Source organism: Urocampus carinirostris, chromosome 1 (assembly GCF_059441175.1).
Source record: "Urocampus carinirostris isolate Australia breed hairy pipefish chromosome 1, RoL_Ucar_1.0, whole genome shotgun sequence".
Taxonomy (NCBI): Eukaryota; Metazoa; Chordata; class Actinopteri; order Syngnathiformes; family Syngnathidae; genus Urocampus; species Urocampus carinirostris.
The window spans coordinates 3,623,227-3,635,841 of NC_142349.1; the positions used below are offsets into that span (position 1 = coordinate 3,623,227).

General features: G+C 45.3%; 1 protein-coding gene across 1 annotated transcript in view; it reads left to right on the forward strand.

The window, feature by feature from the left end:
- The window catches only part of LOC148373278 (protein unc-13 homolog A), a 66,488-nt gene that overhangs the window by 15,177 nt on the left and 38,696 nt on the right, over positions 1-12,615 (forward strand). Inside the window, exons 6-10 of the mRNA XM_088342553.1 lie at positions 1,242-1,312; positions 1,381-1,435; positions 2,970-2,999; positions 9,046-9,259; positions 9,577-10,530. Coding sequence (XP_088198679.1) covers positions 1,242-1,312; positions 1,381-1,435; positions 2,970-2,999; positions 9,046-9,259; positions 9,577-10,530 — 1,324 coding nt within the window. The remainder of the gene's footprint in view (positions 1-1,241; positions 1,313-1,380; positions 1,436-2,969; positions 3,000-9,045; positions 9,260-9,576; positions 10,531-12,615) is intronic.

The window sequence follows — 12,615 nt, forward strand, 5'->3', positions numbered from 1 at the left end:
GAAGGGTAGCAAAACGCTACTAGGAACACGCTCGCAACACAGTTGACGAGTCTGTTAAAAACAACATACCGTACATTTTGAAACTGTGGTAAACCGTCCTCAGCTTGCTTCTTATAACTGAGGTCATCAAAGTCGTCTTCCATCAGTATGGGAAAGAGACTTTCTCATATAGACATTGTCCCAAGCTCCCTTGTTCAAAGACACGCTAGCGACGCGCTCGCAAAGTAATGTTTACGTGCAGTAGCTCTGTTTCCTTCTATATCGGACTGCTCGATTGCATTTAGCTTGAAAGTTGCGTCATGTGCCTTTCTTTTGGCAATTTGCATGATGAGGATATCTCATCTCATTAGCTGCACCGCTTATCCTCAGTAGGGTCGCTGGGCTGCTGGAGCCCATCCCAGCAATCATCGGGCAGTGGGCAGGGGACACCCTGAACTGGTTGCCAGCCAATCGCAGAGCACACAGGGACAGACAACTCGCTCACTCATTCACACCTAGGGACAATTTGGACCGGCCAATCCACCTGAAATGCATGTCTTTGGAATGTGGGAGGAAACCGGAGTGCCCGGAGGAAACCCACGCAAGCACGGGGAGAACATACAAACTCGGCACAGTAAGTCCGGTAGCTGGATTTGAACCCACACAGGAGGTTCCCAAGACCTTAGAACTGTGCCGCACACGCGCTAACCACTGCGCTGCCGTGCTGCCCATGATGAGGATATGTCTACGTTAATTTAATTTGTGACAAACCAAGAAGTTGTAGTCAAAATCTTACCTTTTGTACTCGAGCGTTGCTGGCGGCTGTTAGAAAAATTACATAAATTGGCCGCATCACTGAATAAGTCGCAGGGTTGAAAGTTTGGGAAAAAAGTAGCGGCTTACAGTCCGGAATTTACGGTAATACTGTAAATCACAAGACATGACTAATCGATAAGACTGACCTACTTTTCTCTGGGCTTGCATGTGAGATGACTTGAATGTGTGCCCTTTGCTTTCATTGATTAACCTGCGTTCCTATGAGAATTGATGGGGTGTCTTTTTCCCGGTTTACCCATATTAAACCGAACATTGGACATCTTACTTTGCAGAGTTGTTCTATTTATAGCGTTCAAGGCTTCAAATCAGATTTAATCTTTTCTTTATTCTGCTCAAACAAAAGCTCAATTTATCTCGTATAACATTGAACAAAGTAGTTATTTTTAGGCTTGATAAGATGCTTCAGAGTTTGCTTTCTCTTGCAGACATCCCGGAGGATGAGGCGAGGTACTGGGCCAAAAAACTGGAACAACTTAATGCAATGAGGGAGCAAGATGTAAGGATGCACTTTGAGCGTTGCAATTACGACTATAGTATTCTTATATTTGTAATTTTTCATCTTAGTACCCGTACCAAGAAGAACAAGAAGGTCCCCTCCGGGTCCCGAGCACACAATGCTGTGAGTTCATTCATTCTTTCGGTCATGAATTATCATGAAACGTTTTGTCGTAATTGGATGGCTTCGGTCAACGTTATGGTCGGCGGCGCCCTCTGTTGGCTGCGGCTGCATCGGCTCGCTACAACGGGTCAGGTGCAATCGACATTTCGTTCTGTGTACATTGTTACACAGAATGACAATACAAGGAAATTATTATTATTATTATTATGCTGTTGTGCGGTGCAAAAAATCAATAACTGGTTTGAATGTCTGGACGCCAACTCTAGCTCTTCTTCCATCGTCTCATTCATTTTGCAGAATCTGCTGAGCCAGCAGTCTGCCACTAGTGAAAAGACTTCCTGTGTCGGCATTCGTTCTTTGCCTAACCAATCTGGAATGATTTTAAAGGCCCAGTGTGTGTTATATAGCAACCCCTAGCAAAACACCTTATTCCTTTAAAATAAACATTATTTATTCAAATAATAAGCAAAAACACATGCTCTATCTTGTAAACATGACTTTAGGTTTAGAAAGGTAGAATTCCATTTCAGAACTTGAGGAAGCTCACATGTCTGGTGGACAGCCCACGATTATGGAAGCCCAAATGTGGATTTTGCCATGTTAGCTTGTCCTCGTAACCCTATACCGCTGAGGCCAAGTCCCATCATTCAGGCATCTTCCTTTTTTCCCTCCTTCCTTTTTTCTTCACAGTCTCCTTTTCTGGCCACTCATGGCACTTCCCATTTGGCTGCAGGTTATTCTTCACCGCTAGACGCTATTGTTACTGTTAACTGTTCTTCCTTCGTCCTTCAGTGTCATTCCCCATCAACAGCTGAGTTCTATGACTCGAACACCCTCCACTTTTTCCCCCACTGTTTCCTTCTCTAGACACTCATGCCAGACACGTGGCTGGAAGTTATGGCTTTGTGCCAGCTCTTATTGTTAGCTGCTCCTGCTTCGTCTCTCAGCCTTCCACAGCTAATCCCTGCACGTGATGGTCGCTGCATCCCACGTTTAATGGATATTTCCTCTTTTTTTCACCGTTTCCTTCTCTGGAAACTCATGTAAGCAACTTGGCTGTTGGGTATGGCTCACCGCCATTTTTATTGTTAGTTACTCTCGATGTCACTAAGTTCATAAATCAAGACCCTAATGTTTGCTTTTACAATCTTTACCGGCCTTTTTAGTAGCTTTCCCCGCAAGGTGCTAAAGTTAGCCACATTCACCATCCCTGACCAACTCCAGCTATTGGCTCCTTTCTGCTGCTCTGGGTTTATCCAGCTGGCCCAGTCTTTTTGTTGTTCCTCGCAAGGATTAACTCCAACATCATGTCTTGTCGCTGGCAGAAATTCATCTTTGCTCATGCAAATAAATCTGGATGTAGGCTTGGGAATTTTCCCAAGTGCTATCTTATAGCCTTCTATAATGCGTTTTGAACTTGCTTCAGCACCACTCTTAGATAAAATGACCTCTAGTGGGGACCTATTACACACAGTGACTTTAAATAAATGTGTTATTCATTCAAGTGTCTTACACCTTTCTGCTTCTATTTAAGGTAACTGGAGTTTATGGGGAGATCAACAAAGTGAGTGTGAATACAGCATTTTACACCTACATGCACGCTTACAATATAGATAGATAGATAGATAGATAGATAGATAGATACTTTGTTCATCCCCGAAGGGAAATTCACATTTCCAGCAGCATCCCTGAGCTGAGAACAATCGAGAACAATCGAAAATAACACGGGAGCTGCTGGAGTGGCTGCCATTCGTGACGGCGCCGGAAGAAAAGATTCAATTTGAATCATGTACAAACAAACAAACAATTGAATCATGTACAATATGTATAGTAGTGGAAAAAAGTATGTATTTTTTTCAACCATTTAATGTGCAGGTTAGAACTGTTTTGGGGAAAACACTTTTTATTTTTTAATCTGACCATAGGAAATCCTTGCAGCCCTTTATTGGTTCATTTCAGTGCTCTCTAGCATACTTGTACTGACCAATTACCAGTGACGAGCGGTGTGGTTCATGTCTGGTAAAGCACAGACAGGTTTTTTAAAATTAAGCTACATTTTATTCATCATTTGATTGACCAAGCGATAAAACAATATATAAACCGTAGCAAAGAAAAAGGCTTTTTTCGAATTTACTCCTAACCAAATTATATGAGCTGGTACCTTTTGAACAAGAAAAAAAAAAGACTGGATGTCTTGACTTGCTTTTAGCTTGCTAATCCTTTCACTAATTCTATTGTTTGGGGCTGAGGTGTGCACCAAATTAGAATCTTAGACTCACTACTGCCCTCTGCCAAGAGGCGAAAGAATTGCGTGCGTCACTAAATAGGTAATCTACCATTACAAAAAAATCCATACAACGAGAAAAAAGGACTTGATGGCTTGACTTGTTGTTAGCTCGCTAATATTATCAGTAATTCTATTGGTTTTGGCCGATGTTTGCTCTAATAAGAATCATTGCTCGCGCTATTGCCCTCTGCCACGAGACAAGAGAACTGCTGGCCCCACTTGTGAGAATTCAGGGATTTTGAAAAATAAAATCTAACATTAAATGAGAAAGAATTCTAACACGGGCAGCATGGCAGCGCAGTGGTTAGCGCTTGTGCGGCACAGTTCATGTCATGGGAACCTGTCGTGGGTTCAAATCCAGCTCCAGACTTCCTGTGCGGAGTTTGTATGTTCCTCCGGGCACTCCGGTTTCCTTCCACATTCCAAAAACATGCATTTCAGGTGAATTGGCTGGTCCAAATTGTCCCTTGGTATGAATGAGCGAATGAGTTGTCTGTCCCTGTGTGCCCTGCGATTGGCTGGCAACCAGTTCAGGGTGTCCCCTGCCCACTGCCTGGAGATGGCTGGGATGGGCTCCAGCCCCCCGCGACCCTAATGAGGATAAGCGGTACGGCTAATGAGATGAGATGAGATGAGAATTCTAACACTGTATAAATGTACCAATTAAATTATATTTCCATGAAGAAAGTTGAGGCACAGCCTAACCTGCCTCCCCTTACAGGACATCCCTGCAAATTACTTAATTAAAACTGTAATTTGAGAATTAGATTTTTTTTTTCATCTCATGGTTGAGCTATGATGACTCTTAAAGGCCTACCTCATCTTGTTAAGTGGCGGAGAACCTGCACAATTGCTCATTGACTAATGCTTTTTCCTATGCATAGCAATCACCTTTAGTCTGCCTCAAGAAAAATATGCTTAAACCTAGGCACAGTCAGCAGTATTATAGCTTGACTTGAAGTCTCTGGAATTGTATGTCGTTAAATAGAGTGGAAAAATGGCTTTCCTTTTTGCTTTTTATAACATTGCATTTTGCAAGTTTTATCCAACCTTTTTCAAACCAAGGCACACTTTTGTTTATTTAAATAATGCAGAATCGGTGACAAAAGGGCAGCCCTGGTGGAGCCCAACCCTCACCGGGAACAAATCCGACTTACTGCCGGCAATGCGGACCAGACTCTGCCATCTGGCATACAGGGACTGCACAGCCCGAAGCACCCCCCACAGGGCCTCCCGAGGAACACGGTCGAATGCCTTCTCCAAGTCCACAAAACACATGTAGACCGGACAGGCAAACTCCCATGCACCCTAGTCTATAGAGCTGGTCCAGTGTTCCACGGCCAGGACGAAAACCACACTGTTCCTCCTGAATCAGTGATTCGACTTCCTGGCGGACCCTCCTCTCCAGTACCCCTGAATAGATCTTACCAGGGAGGCTGAGAAGTGTGAATCCCCTGTAGTTGGAACACACTCTGCGGTCCCCCTTCTTAAAGACGGGAACCACCACCCCAGTCTGCCAGTCCAGAGGCACTGTCCCCAAAGTCCATACGATTTTGCAGAGGCGTGTCAACCATCAATCATCCAGAGCATTAATGAACTCTGGGCGGATCTCATTGACCCCCTGGGCCCTGCCACCGAGGAGTCTTTTGACCACCTCGGTGACTTCAACCCCAGAGATACGAGAGCCCAACCCAGAGTCCTCAGACTCTGCTTTCCCAGAGGAAGATGTGTCGGTGGGATCGAGGAGGTCTTTGAAGTACTTCGCCCACCGATTCATAACGTCCCGGGTCGAGGTCAGCAGCGCCCAATCGGCACTATACACAGTGTCGATGGCACACCGCTTCCCCCCCTAAGACGCCGGATGGTGGACCAGAATTTCCTCGAAGCCGTTCGGAAGTCTGCTTCCATGGCCTCCTCAAACTCCTCCCATGCCCGAGTTTTTGCGTCGGCAACCGCCGAAGCCGCATTCCGCTTGGCCAGCCGATACCTGCCAGCTACTTCCAGAGTCCCACAGGCCAGCAAGGCCCGATAAGACTCCCTCTTCAGCTTGACGGCATCCCTCACCGCCGGTGACCACCAATGGGTCTGAGGGCTGCCGCCGCGGCAGGCACCGACTTCCTTACGGCCACAACTCCGATCAGCCGCTTCGACAATGGAGGCGCGGAACATGGTCCACTCAGACTCAATGTCCCCCCGCCTCCCTCGGGACATGGGCAAAGTTTTGCCGGAGGTGTGAATTGAAACTTCTTATGACAGGAGATTCTGCCAGCCGTTCCCAACAGACCCTCACAACACGCTTGGGTCTGCCGGGTCGGGCCGGCATCTTCCCCTACCATCGGAGCCAACTCACCACCAGGTGGTGATCAGTTGACAGCTCCGCCCCTCTCTTCACCTGAGTGTCCAGAACATGCGGCCGCAGGTCCGACGAAACAACGACAAAGTCGATCATCGACTACGGCCTAGCGTGTCCTGGTGTCAAGTGCACATATGGACACCCTTATGTCTGAACATTGTGTTCATTATGGACAAACCATGACGGGCACAGAAGTCCAATAACGAAACACCACTCGGGTTCAGGTCAGGGGAGCCGTTCTTCCCAATCACGCCGCTCCAGGTCTCACTGTCATTGCCCACGTGAGCGTTGAAGTCTCCCAGCAGTACGAGGGAGTCCCCAGGGGGCGCGCTCTCAAGCACACCCTCTAAGGACTCCAAGAAGGGTGGGTACTCTGAACTGCTATTTGGTGCATAAGGACAATAAACAGTCAGGACCCATCCCCCCACCCGAAGGCGGGGGGAGGCTACCCTCTCGTCAAATGGGGTGAACCCCAATGTACCGGCGCCAAGCCGTGGAGCAACTAATATGCCCACACGGGCTCTGCGCCTCTCACCACGGGCAACTCCAAAGTGGAAGAGAGTCCAACCCTTCTCGAGAGGACTGGTACCAGAGCCCAAGCCGTGCGTGGGGGTGAGTCCGACTATATCTAGTCGGAATTTCTCAACCTCACGCACCAACTCGGGCTCCTTCCCTGCCAGAGAGGTAACGTTCCATGTCCCAAAAGCCAGTTTCTTTAGCCGGGGATCGTCGCGCCAAGGACCCCTCCCTTGGCCGCTACCCAGCTCTGTGCGCACCTGACCCCTTTGGCCCCTCCTACTAGTGGTGAGCCCATCGGAAGAGGGTCCCACGCCGTCCCTTCGGGCTGTGCCCGGCCGGCCCCCATGGGTAAGGGTCCGGCCACCAGGCGCTCGCCAGCGGTCCCCATCTCCAGGCCTGGCTCCAGAAGGGGGCCCCGGTAACCCGTGTCTGGGCGAAGGAAATTGAGGACCTTTGTTTTTACTCATCATCCTAGGATCATTGGGACACACAAACTCCTCCACCACGATAAGGTAGCAGATCAAGGAGGAGACTTTCTGCATTATGGTTCGACTTATTACTGACACTGAAGAAATTACCAATTTTGTTTTGATTTTCACCTAATACTGTTTTTTCGGAGGCATACTCATACCTGTCAACCTCCACTGCTCCATGCCCTTACAAACTGTCGTATTTTCCCTTACAAAATATGTGTTTCCTTATATCATATATATTGTTAATGAACATTTTGTTGTGAGACACTGAGTTGCTCGACATGAATGAGGTTTATTATAAAAAAAAAAAATCAAAAATTAAGTAGCTTGGACGTTCACTGTAGAAGGAAAAAATACATGCAAATATAATTAAGTAGAATAATACATTTTCTTATTCAAATTATTAATACATTTTCTGCATTAAATTAGTGTTGGTGATATACTGATTAAATGGATAACCACGAAACTGTCTTTTTTTCATTTTCTCCTTTTATACTTCCTTTTTTTCTTAACTTCTTTATACAACATAATAATTCGTAATATAATGCATCAAGCAAGTGAGCTGTTTGAGAGCCGGCTCTCTTTAATGAGTTGAGCCGAAAAAGCTGGTTCTCTAAAAAGAGACTGCCTTTCACTACACAACTCTAACTCGTTTGACTTGATTGATTTGCCGTTTTCGTGATAGTTGGTGTTTACCGGATGGTACCCATGATTGACAAATTTGCGTTTTTCCGTACAGATTTTTCTTGTACGTCATACATAATAGACTTACTTTGTACGGCAAAAACGTACCGGTTGACAGGTATGCATACTTAATCTTCACTCAACGACGACCACCACAACAATGACGTAATCTCGAAGCAACGAGATCTCGTTTTCCGAGATAGGCGTGCAGACAAAAACTCGAACCGCGAGACCAAAACAATGGCGGATCTGCCTGACGAAAAGTTTGGAGTGCGGTAAATCTTTGTTAAAAAAAAAAAAAAGGGTAATAATGACAATTTTGTGTCAAAAAAGTTGCGTCCCGGGGACGCACATTGATTTGACACTATGCGTCCCCAGCAAAAATAATGCGTCTAGGACGCGGGGACACGGGCAAACGAGAACACTGTATATTATATATATATATATATGTGTAGATTTTTTTTTACTATTATATTGTTGCTGCTAAATGTTATTGCACTTCTTTTCATTGTACCATTGTTATGATGCACTATTTATTCTTATTCATGAATATTGCACCATTATAACAACTTGAGCTAGTCTCTTGTCCAAGCACTACGTTGTAAATTTTTCTGCCTTTTATCCTGATAATGTTTTTATCTTTGTTTCTTTTTGAAGTCAATATTACTTGTTTACCCTGGAGTGCCATGTCCAATCTTGTTGCATACAATGTTTCACAACGTTGATATCAATAAAAATAAAGACAATTCAATTTAGTAATAACCTGTACATATAGAATATGAATGAGCGATCCATTTTTCAAAGCCAAGGTATGTGTGCCATTTGGTATCCGAGCACTTGTATCATGAATGGTTTGAACAAATTTATTGACACTAATAACAGCAAACAAACAATGTGAGGTTTTAACAACCCTTCTCAACAATCTTAACAGCAATCAAGCATATTCACAATTTCGTTATGTAACATCTTCGCTAGTGTCAATAGATCCGTCCGGTTTGAACAAATATTTTGGTTTGAACAAATTTATTGACACTAATAGCAGCAAACAAACAATGTGAGGTTTGAACAACCCTTCTCGACAATTTTAATAGCAATCAAGCATATTCACAATTTCGTTATATAACATCTTTGTTAGTGTCAATAGATCCGTCCAGGCCAAAGTCGATTGTTTTTTGGTCTGAACAAATCAGGGTTTTTTTTTACATGATGAACACAACCATAATTTTATGCACTTTTTGCAATATTTTGTGCTCATAACAATAAATTATAGTAATGGTGCTGTTTTTTTGCATAGACGATGACCCTGACAGCGCGGTGGATGACCGTGACAGCGACTACCGCAGCGAAACAAGTAACAGCATTCCGCCTCCCTACTATAGCACATCGCAGCCCAACGCTTCGGTCCACCAGTATCCCATCAGCCACCAGCACAGAAACGCACGAGGCGCATCTTACCCAACCTTGTCCGACGGCCGAGACATAGACTACCATCAGCAAAAGACTGTCAGGTGAGAGGAATTGTCATACAGTAATCCCTCGGTTATCACGGTTAATGGGGAGCAAAACCACCCGCAAAAAGTGAAAATCCGCGAAGTAGTTTGTATTTGTTGCAAAACACATTATTCACACCATAAGACTTTATTCACACCATATTTTCTTTTAAAGGAAGTAGAAAAATTTTAGAATTGGTTTTGAAAGTCCTTAAAAAGTGCTTGAATTTGACTATGAGAAAGGTGTTTGGACCCTGTCTTATGGGCTAACTGATGATCCCACCTATTGATGTTCACTTTTTTGTCTTTTTGTCCTTCCTCTTGCTTTCTGGCAGTCCGACTGGAAGCTATGCTTCCTCGGCAGAGTTAAGTCGCTGCAGTAGCCAGCTGAGCGAAGAAGACTATGAAGCCGAATACGGCGAGCGCGACCCTTACGACGAGAACGATTCCTACCACTCCTGCCACTCGTCCGTCAGCTTCAGCAAAGGTTCCCCAGACTGGGACCCCGATGAGACCGACGAGGGTGGGTACAGCAAAGATGGAGGCGAGGAGACGGCGCTTTACGACGAGGACGAGGGTGGCTTGTACGAAGTGGAAGAGGAAGGTCTCTACGAAGAAGAAGACTTGACGTACGATGATGACGAATACAATTTAGAGAACCTCAGTGAGGATTTGGAAGCTCCGTTTACTCCCACACCGACGTCGCCGGCTCTTGATGTGCCAAGACCTCCGTTGGAGAAGCAGCCAACAGTACAGGAAAAACAGATAATGGCCAATCAGAACCAGAATTTGCCCTCCTCGATACCACAGATGCAAAGTTCTAAAGCACCAAAACAACCCCAGGCTCCATCCGCCACTTCCTTCTTCTCAATGGCCAAACCCCTTACGGCTGCCGTCACAGGCTTGGCGTCTACTTTCTTGTCCTCGGTTCCCCAGCCTCACCCTCCTCCCACTGCTTCATCCGAACCAACTTCAACCACTAATAACCTTCCACCTTCTCACCCAGCCACCTTAGCTGCTCCACATCCTTCCTCCATTGAGAAGAGTTTTTCTTCTCAGCAGGTTGCAAATTCTACTCCGCCTCCTTCTCAACTTGAAGGTCCTGCCATTGTGGAGTCGGTTGTCCCTGTGGATGCAAGTTTTCAAATAAAACAGGAAGAAAACATACTGGAGGCAGAGGTCAAGATGTCCACGGAAGCTCTGGAGAAGGATGTCGGCATTGAAGAGAAGGAGGAATACGCTGAAATCAGCAGGCCACCAAGTCCTGAGGAGGAGATCCAACCTGAAAGGTAGGAGGGATGTTGTACACAATAATTGAAACATAGTAAGGCCTCCAAAAATGAAATCTCAAATTTGTTATTCACTTTAAATGATTACTTTTTTTTTAATTAAAAACTCATTTTCAGATGAAAATGTACGTTCTCTATAAGCACTAACATAAGTCTTCTGTGTTCCTCCTTCCTTCACATGCAGGGAAGAAGTTTAAACAACACTCCAAGAAAAAAATACAGTACAAATAGTAATGATGATGATAATAATAATAATGATAATTGAAAACAAAATTAATCAAAAAAAATAACAAACCAAATTGTGTCCATGTGCCCATTTTTAAAAAATAAAAATAATATAAAAGTAAATTAACAAAATAAATCTGAGATTGGCTCCTATACACAAACATGCAACTGTGTATGGTAAATGATGCGATCATAATTCTACCAAACACTTGTCGTTGGGATTCATTAGGTTACCAAACCCCCCAACTCAACCCCTAATGGCGAGCGCCCAGCAGGGAGGCAATGGGTACCAAAGTCTTGGATTATGACTCGGCCAACGCGAATCAGTGACCTGCCAGTCTCAGGCGGGCGCCCTACCCCAAGGCCACCGAGCTAAGAACAATACATTTTATAAAAATACAAATTACTCTCTAAAATAAAACAAAACACTTAAGAAAACAAAAAAATAATTAACCCTTGTCCCCATTTAATTTAAGATTAACGACACCATAAAATAAAATGAAAACAAATTTGAATGAAGAAAATTTAAAATATTATATAAATATGTTGAAAGAAACATCTCCTGGATGCAACTGGGACGCATCGTCAGTGATGTATCCTGGGTTCATTGAGTGTTTGAGGGCTTGAAGCTCATCCTCGCCCATGTTATGAGTTTGTCCAAACTCTGCATGACCCATCTACTCCCAGGGACAGATGTTGTGGTGATGGTAAGGTCATCCATATATGCTCTTATGCGAGGCTGGCGAACACCTGATCTGGATATTGGCCCTCTGCGTTCCACTTCTGCAGCTTTGACTACCATGTTCATTGCCAAAGCAAAAAGTGTAACGGATATGGTACAACCCGTTATTATGCCTTTCCCAAGGTGATTCCAGTCTGATGTTACCGACCCGGAAGTGAACCTAAGCCTGAAGTTTGTCATAATAATCCAGGATCAGGTGCTTGATCTTGTTACGAACGTGGTGGAGTTGTAGTGCAAGCTCAACTAGTTTGTGTGGAAAGGACCCGTAGGCATTAGTTAGGTCCAACCACAACACAGCAAGGTCTCCTCTGTTCTCGTGGGCTTCTCTGATAAGCTGTGTGACTACCCCAGTGTGCTCCAGGCAGCCAGGAGCTCCAGGAATCCCACCCTTCTGGACATAAGTGTTGATGTAGTGGTTCTTGAAGAGGATCTCTGTCAGTCTTCGGAAGACGATGCAAAAGAACACCTTCCCTTTCACACTCAATAGTGAGATTGTCCGAAACTAGTTGATATTCTTCGAGTCCTCCTCCTTGGGGTTCCAAACTCCCTCAGCACACCTTCACTGGTTGGCCACTCTACGCCAGATCACTTTCTAAGTCTTCCACAGGTGCCGGAGACGCTTGTAGACAAGGTAGGGTACACCACTGGGGCCCGGTGCAGATGCTGACCTGGCTGCCTTGATGACTTCTTCAACCTCCTTCAGGCTCGGCTCCGACACCTTGAAGTCCTCTGTAGATGGGGCTGGGGTGATGAAAGCTTTGTCCCCAAACAACAGCTTAGCATAACGGAAGGGATTGGCAATGAAAGCCGCCTGCTTTCTTGCCCATTCCCCTCCTTGTCTCCTGCGCCCCTCTGCTCTGCGTAGAGTTGTCAGCTTCTTCCGCAGGATGTTGCAGTTCTGCCAGCGGTTGCTTCTCCTCCTCAGCGGCTCTCTTGAACTGTTTCTTTAGGGTTCGGAGCTTCTGGCGCAGTTGATGTATCTTTGTGGCTCTGCGGTTCATGGTGTAGGGGGTGGTCTTGGTGTTGTCCTCTTCCGGCCAGCCGAATCTCTCTGAGCCACAGCTGGCGATTATGGTGGTCATCGCTTTGAGTCTGCTGTCAACGTCTCCTGTGCTGTG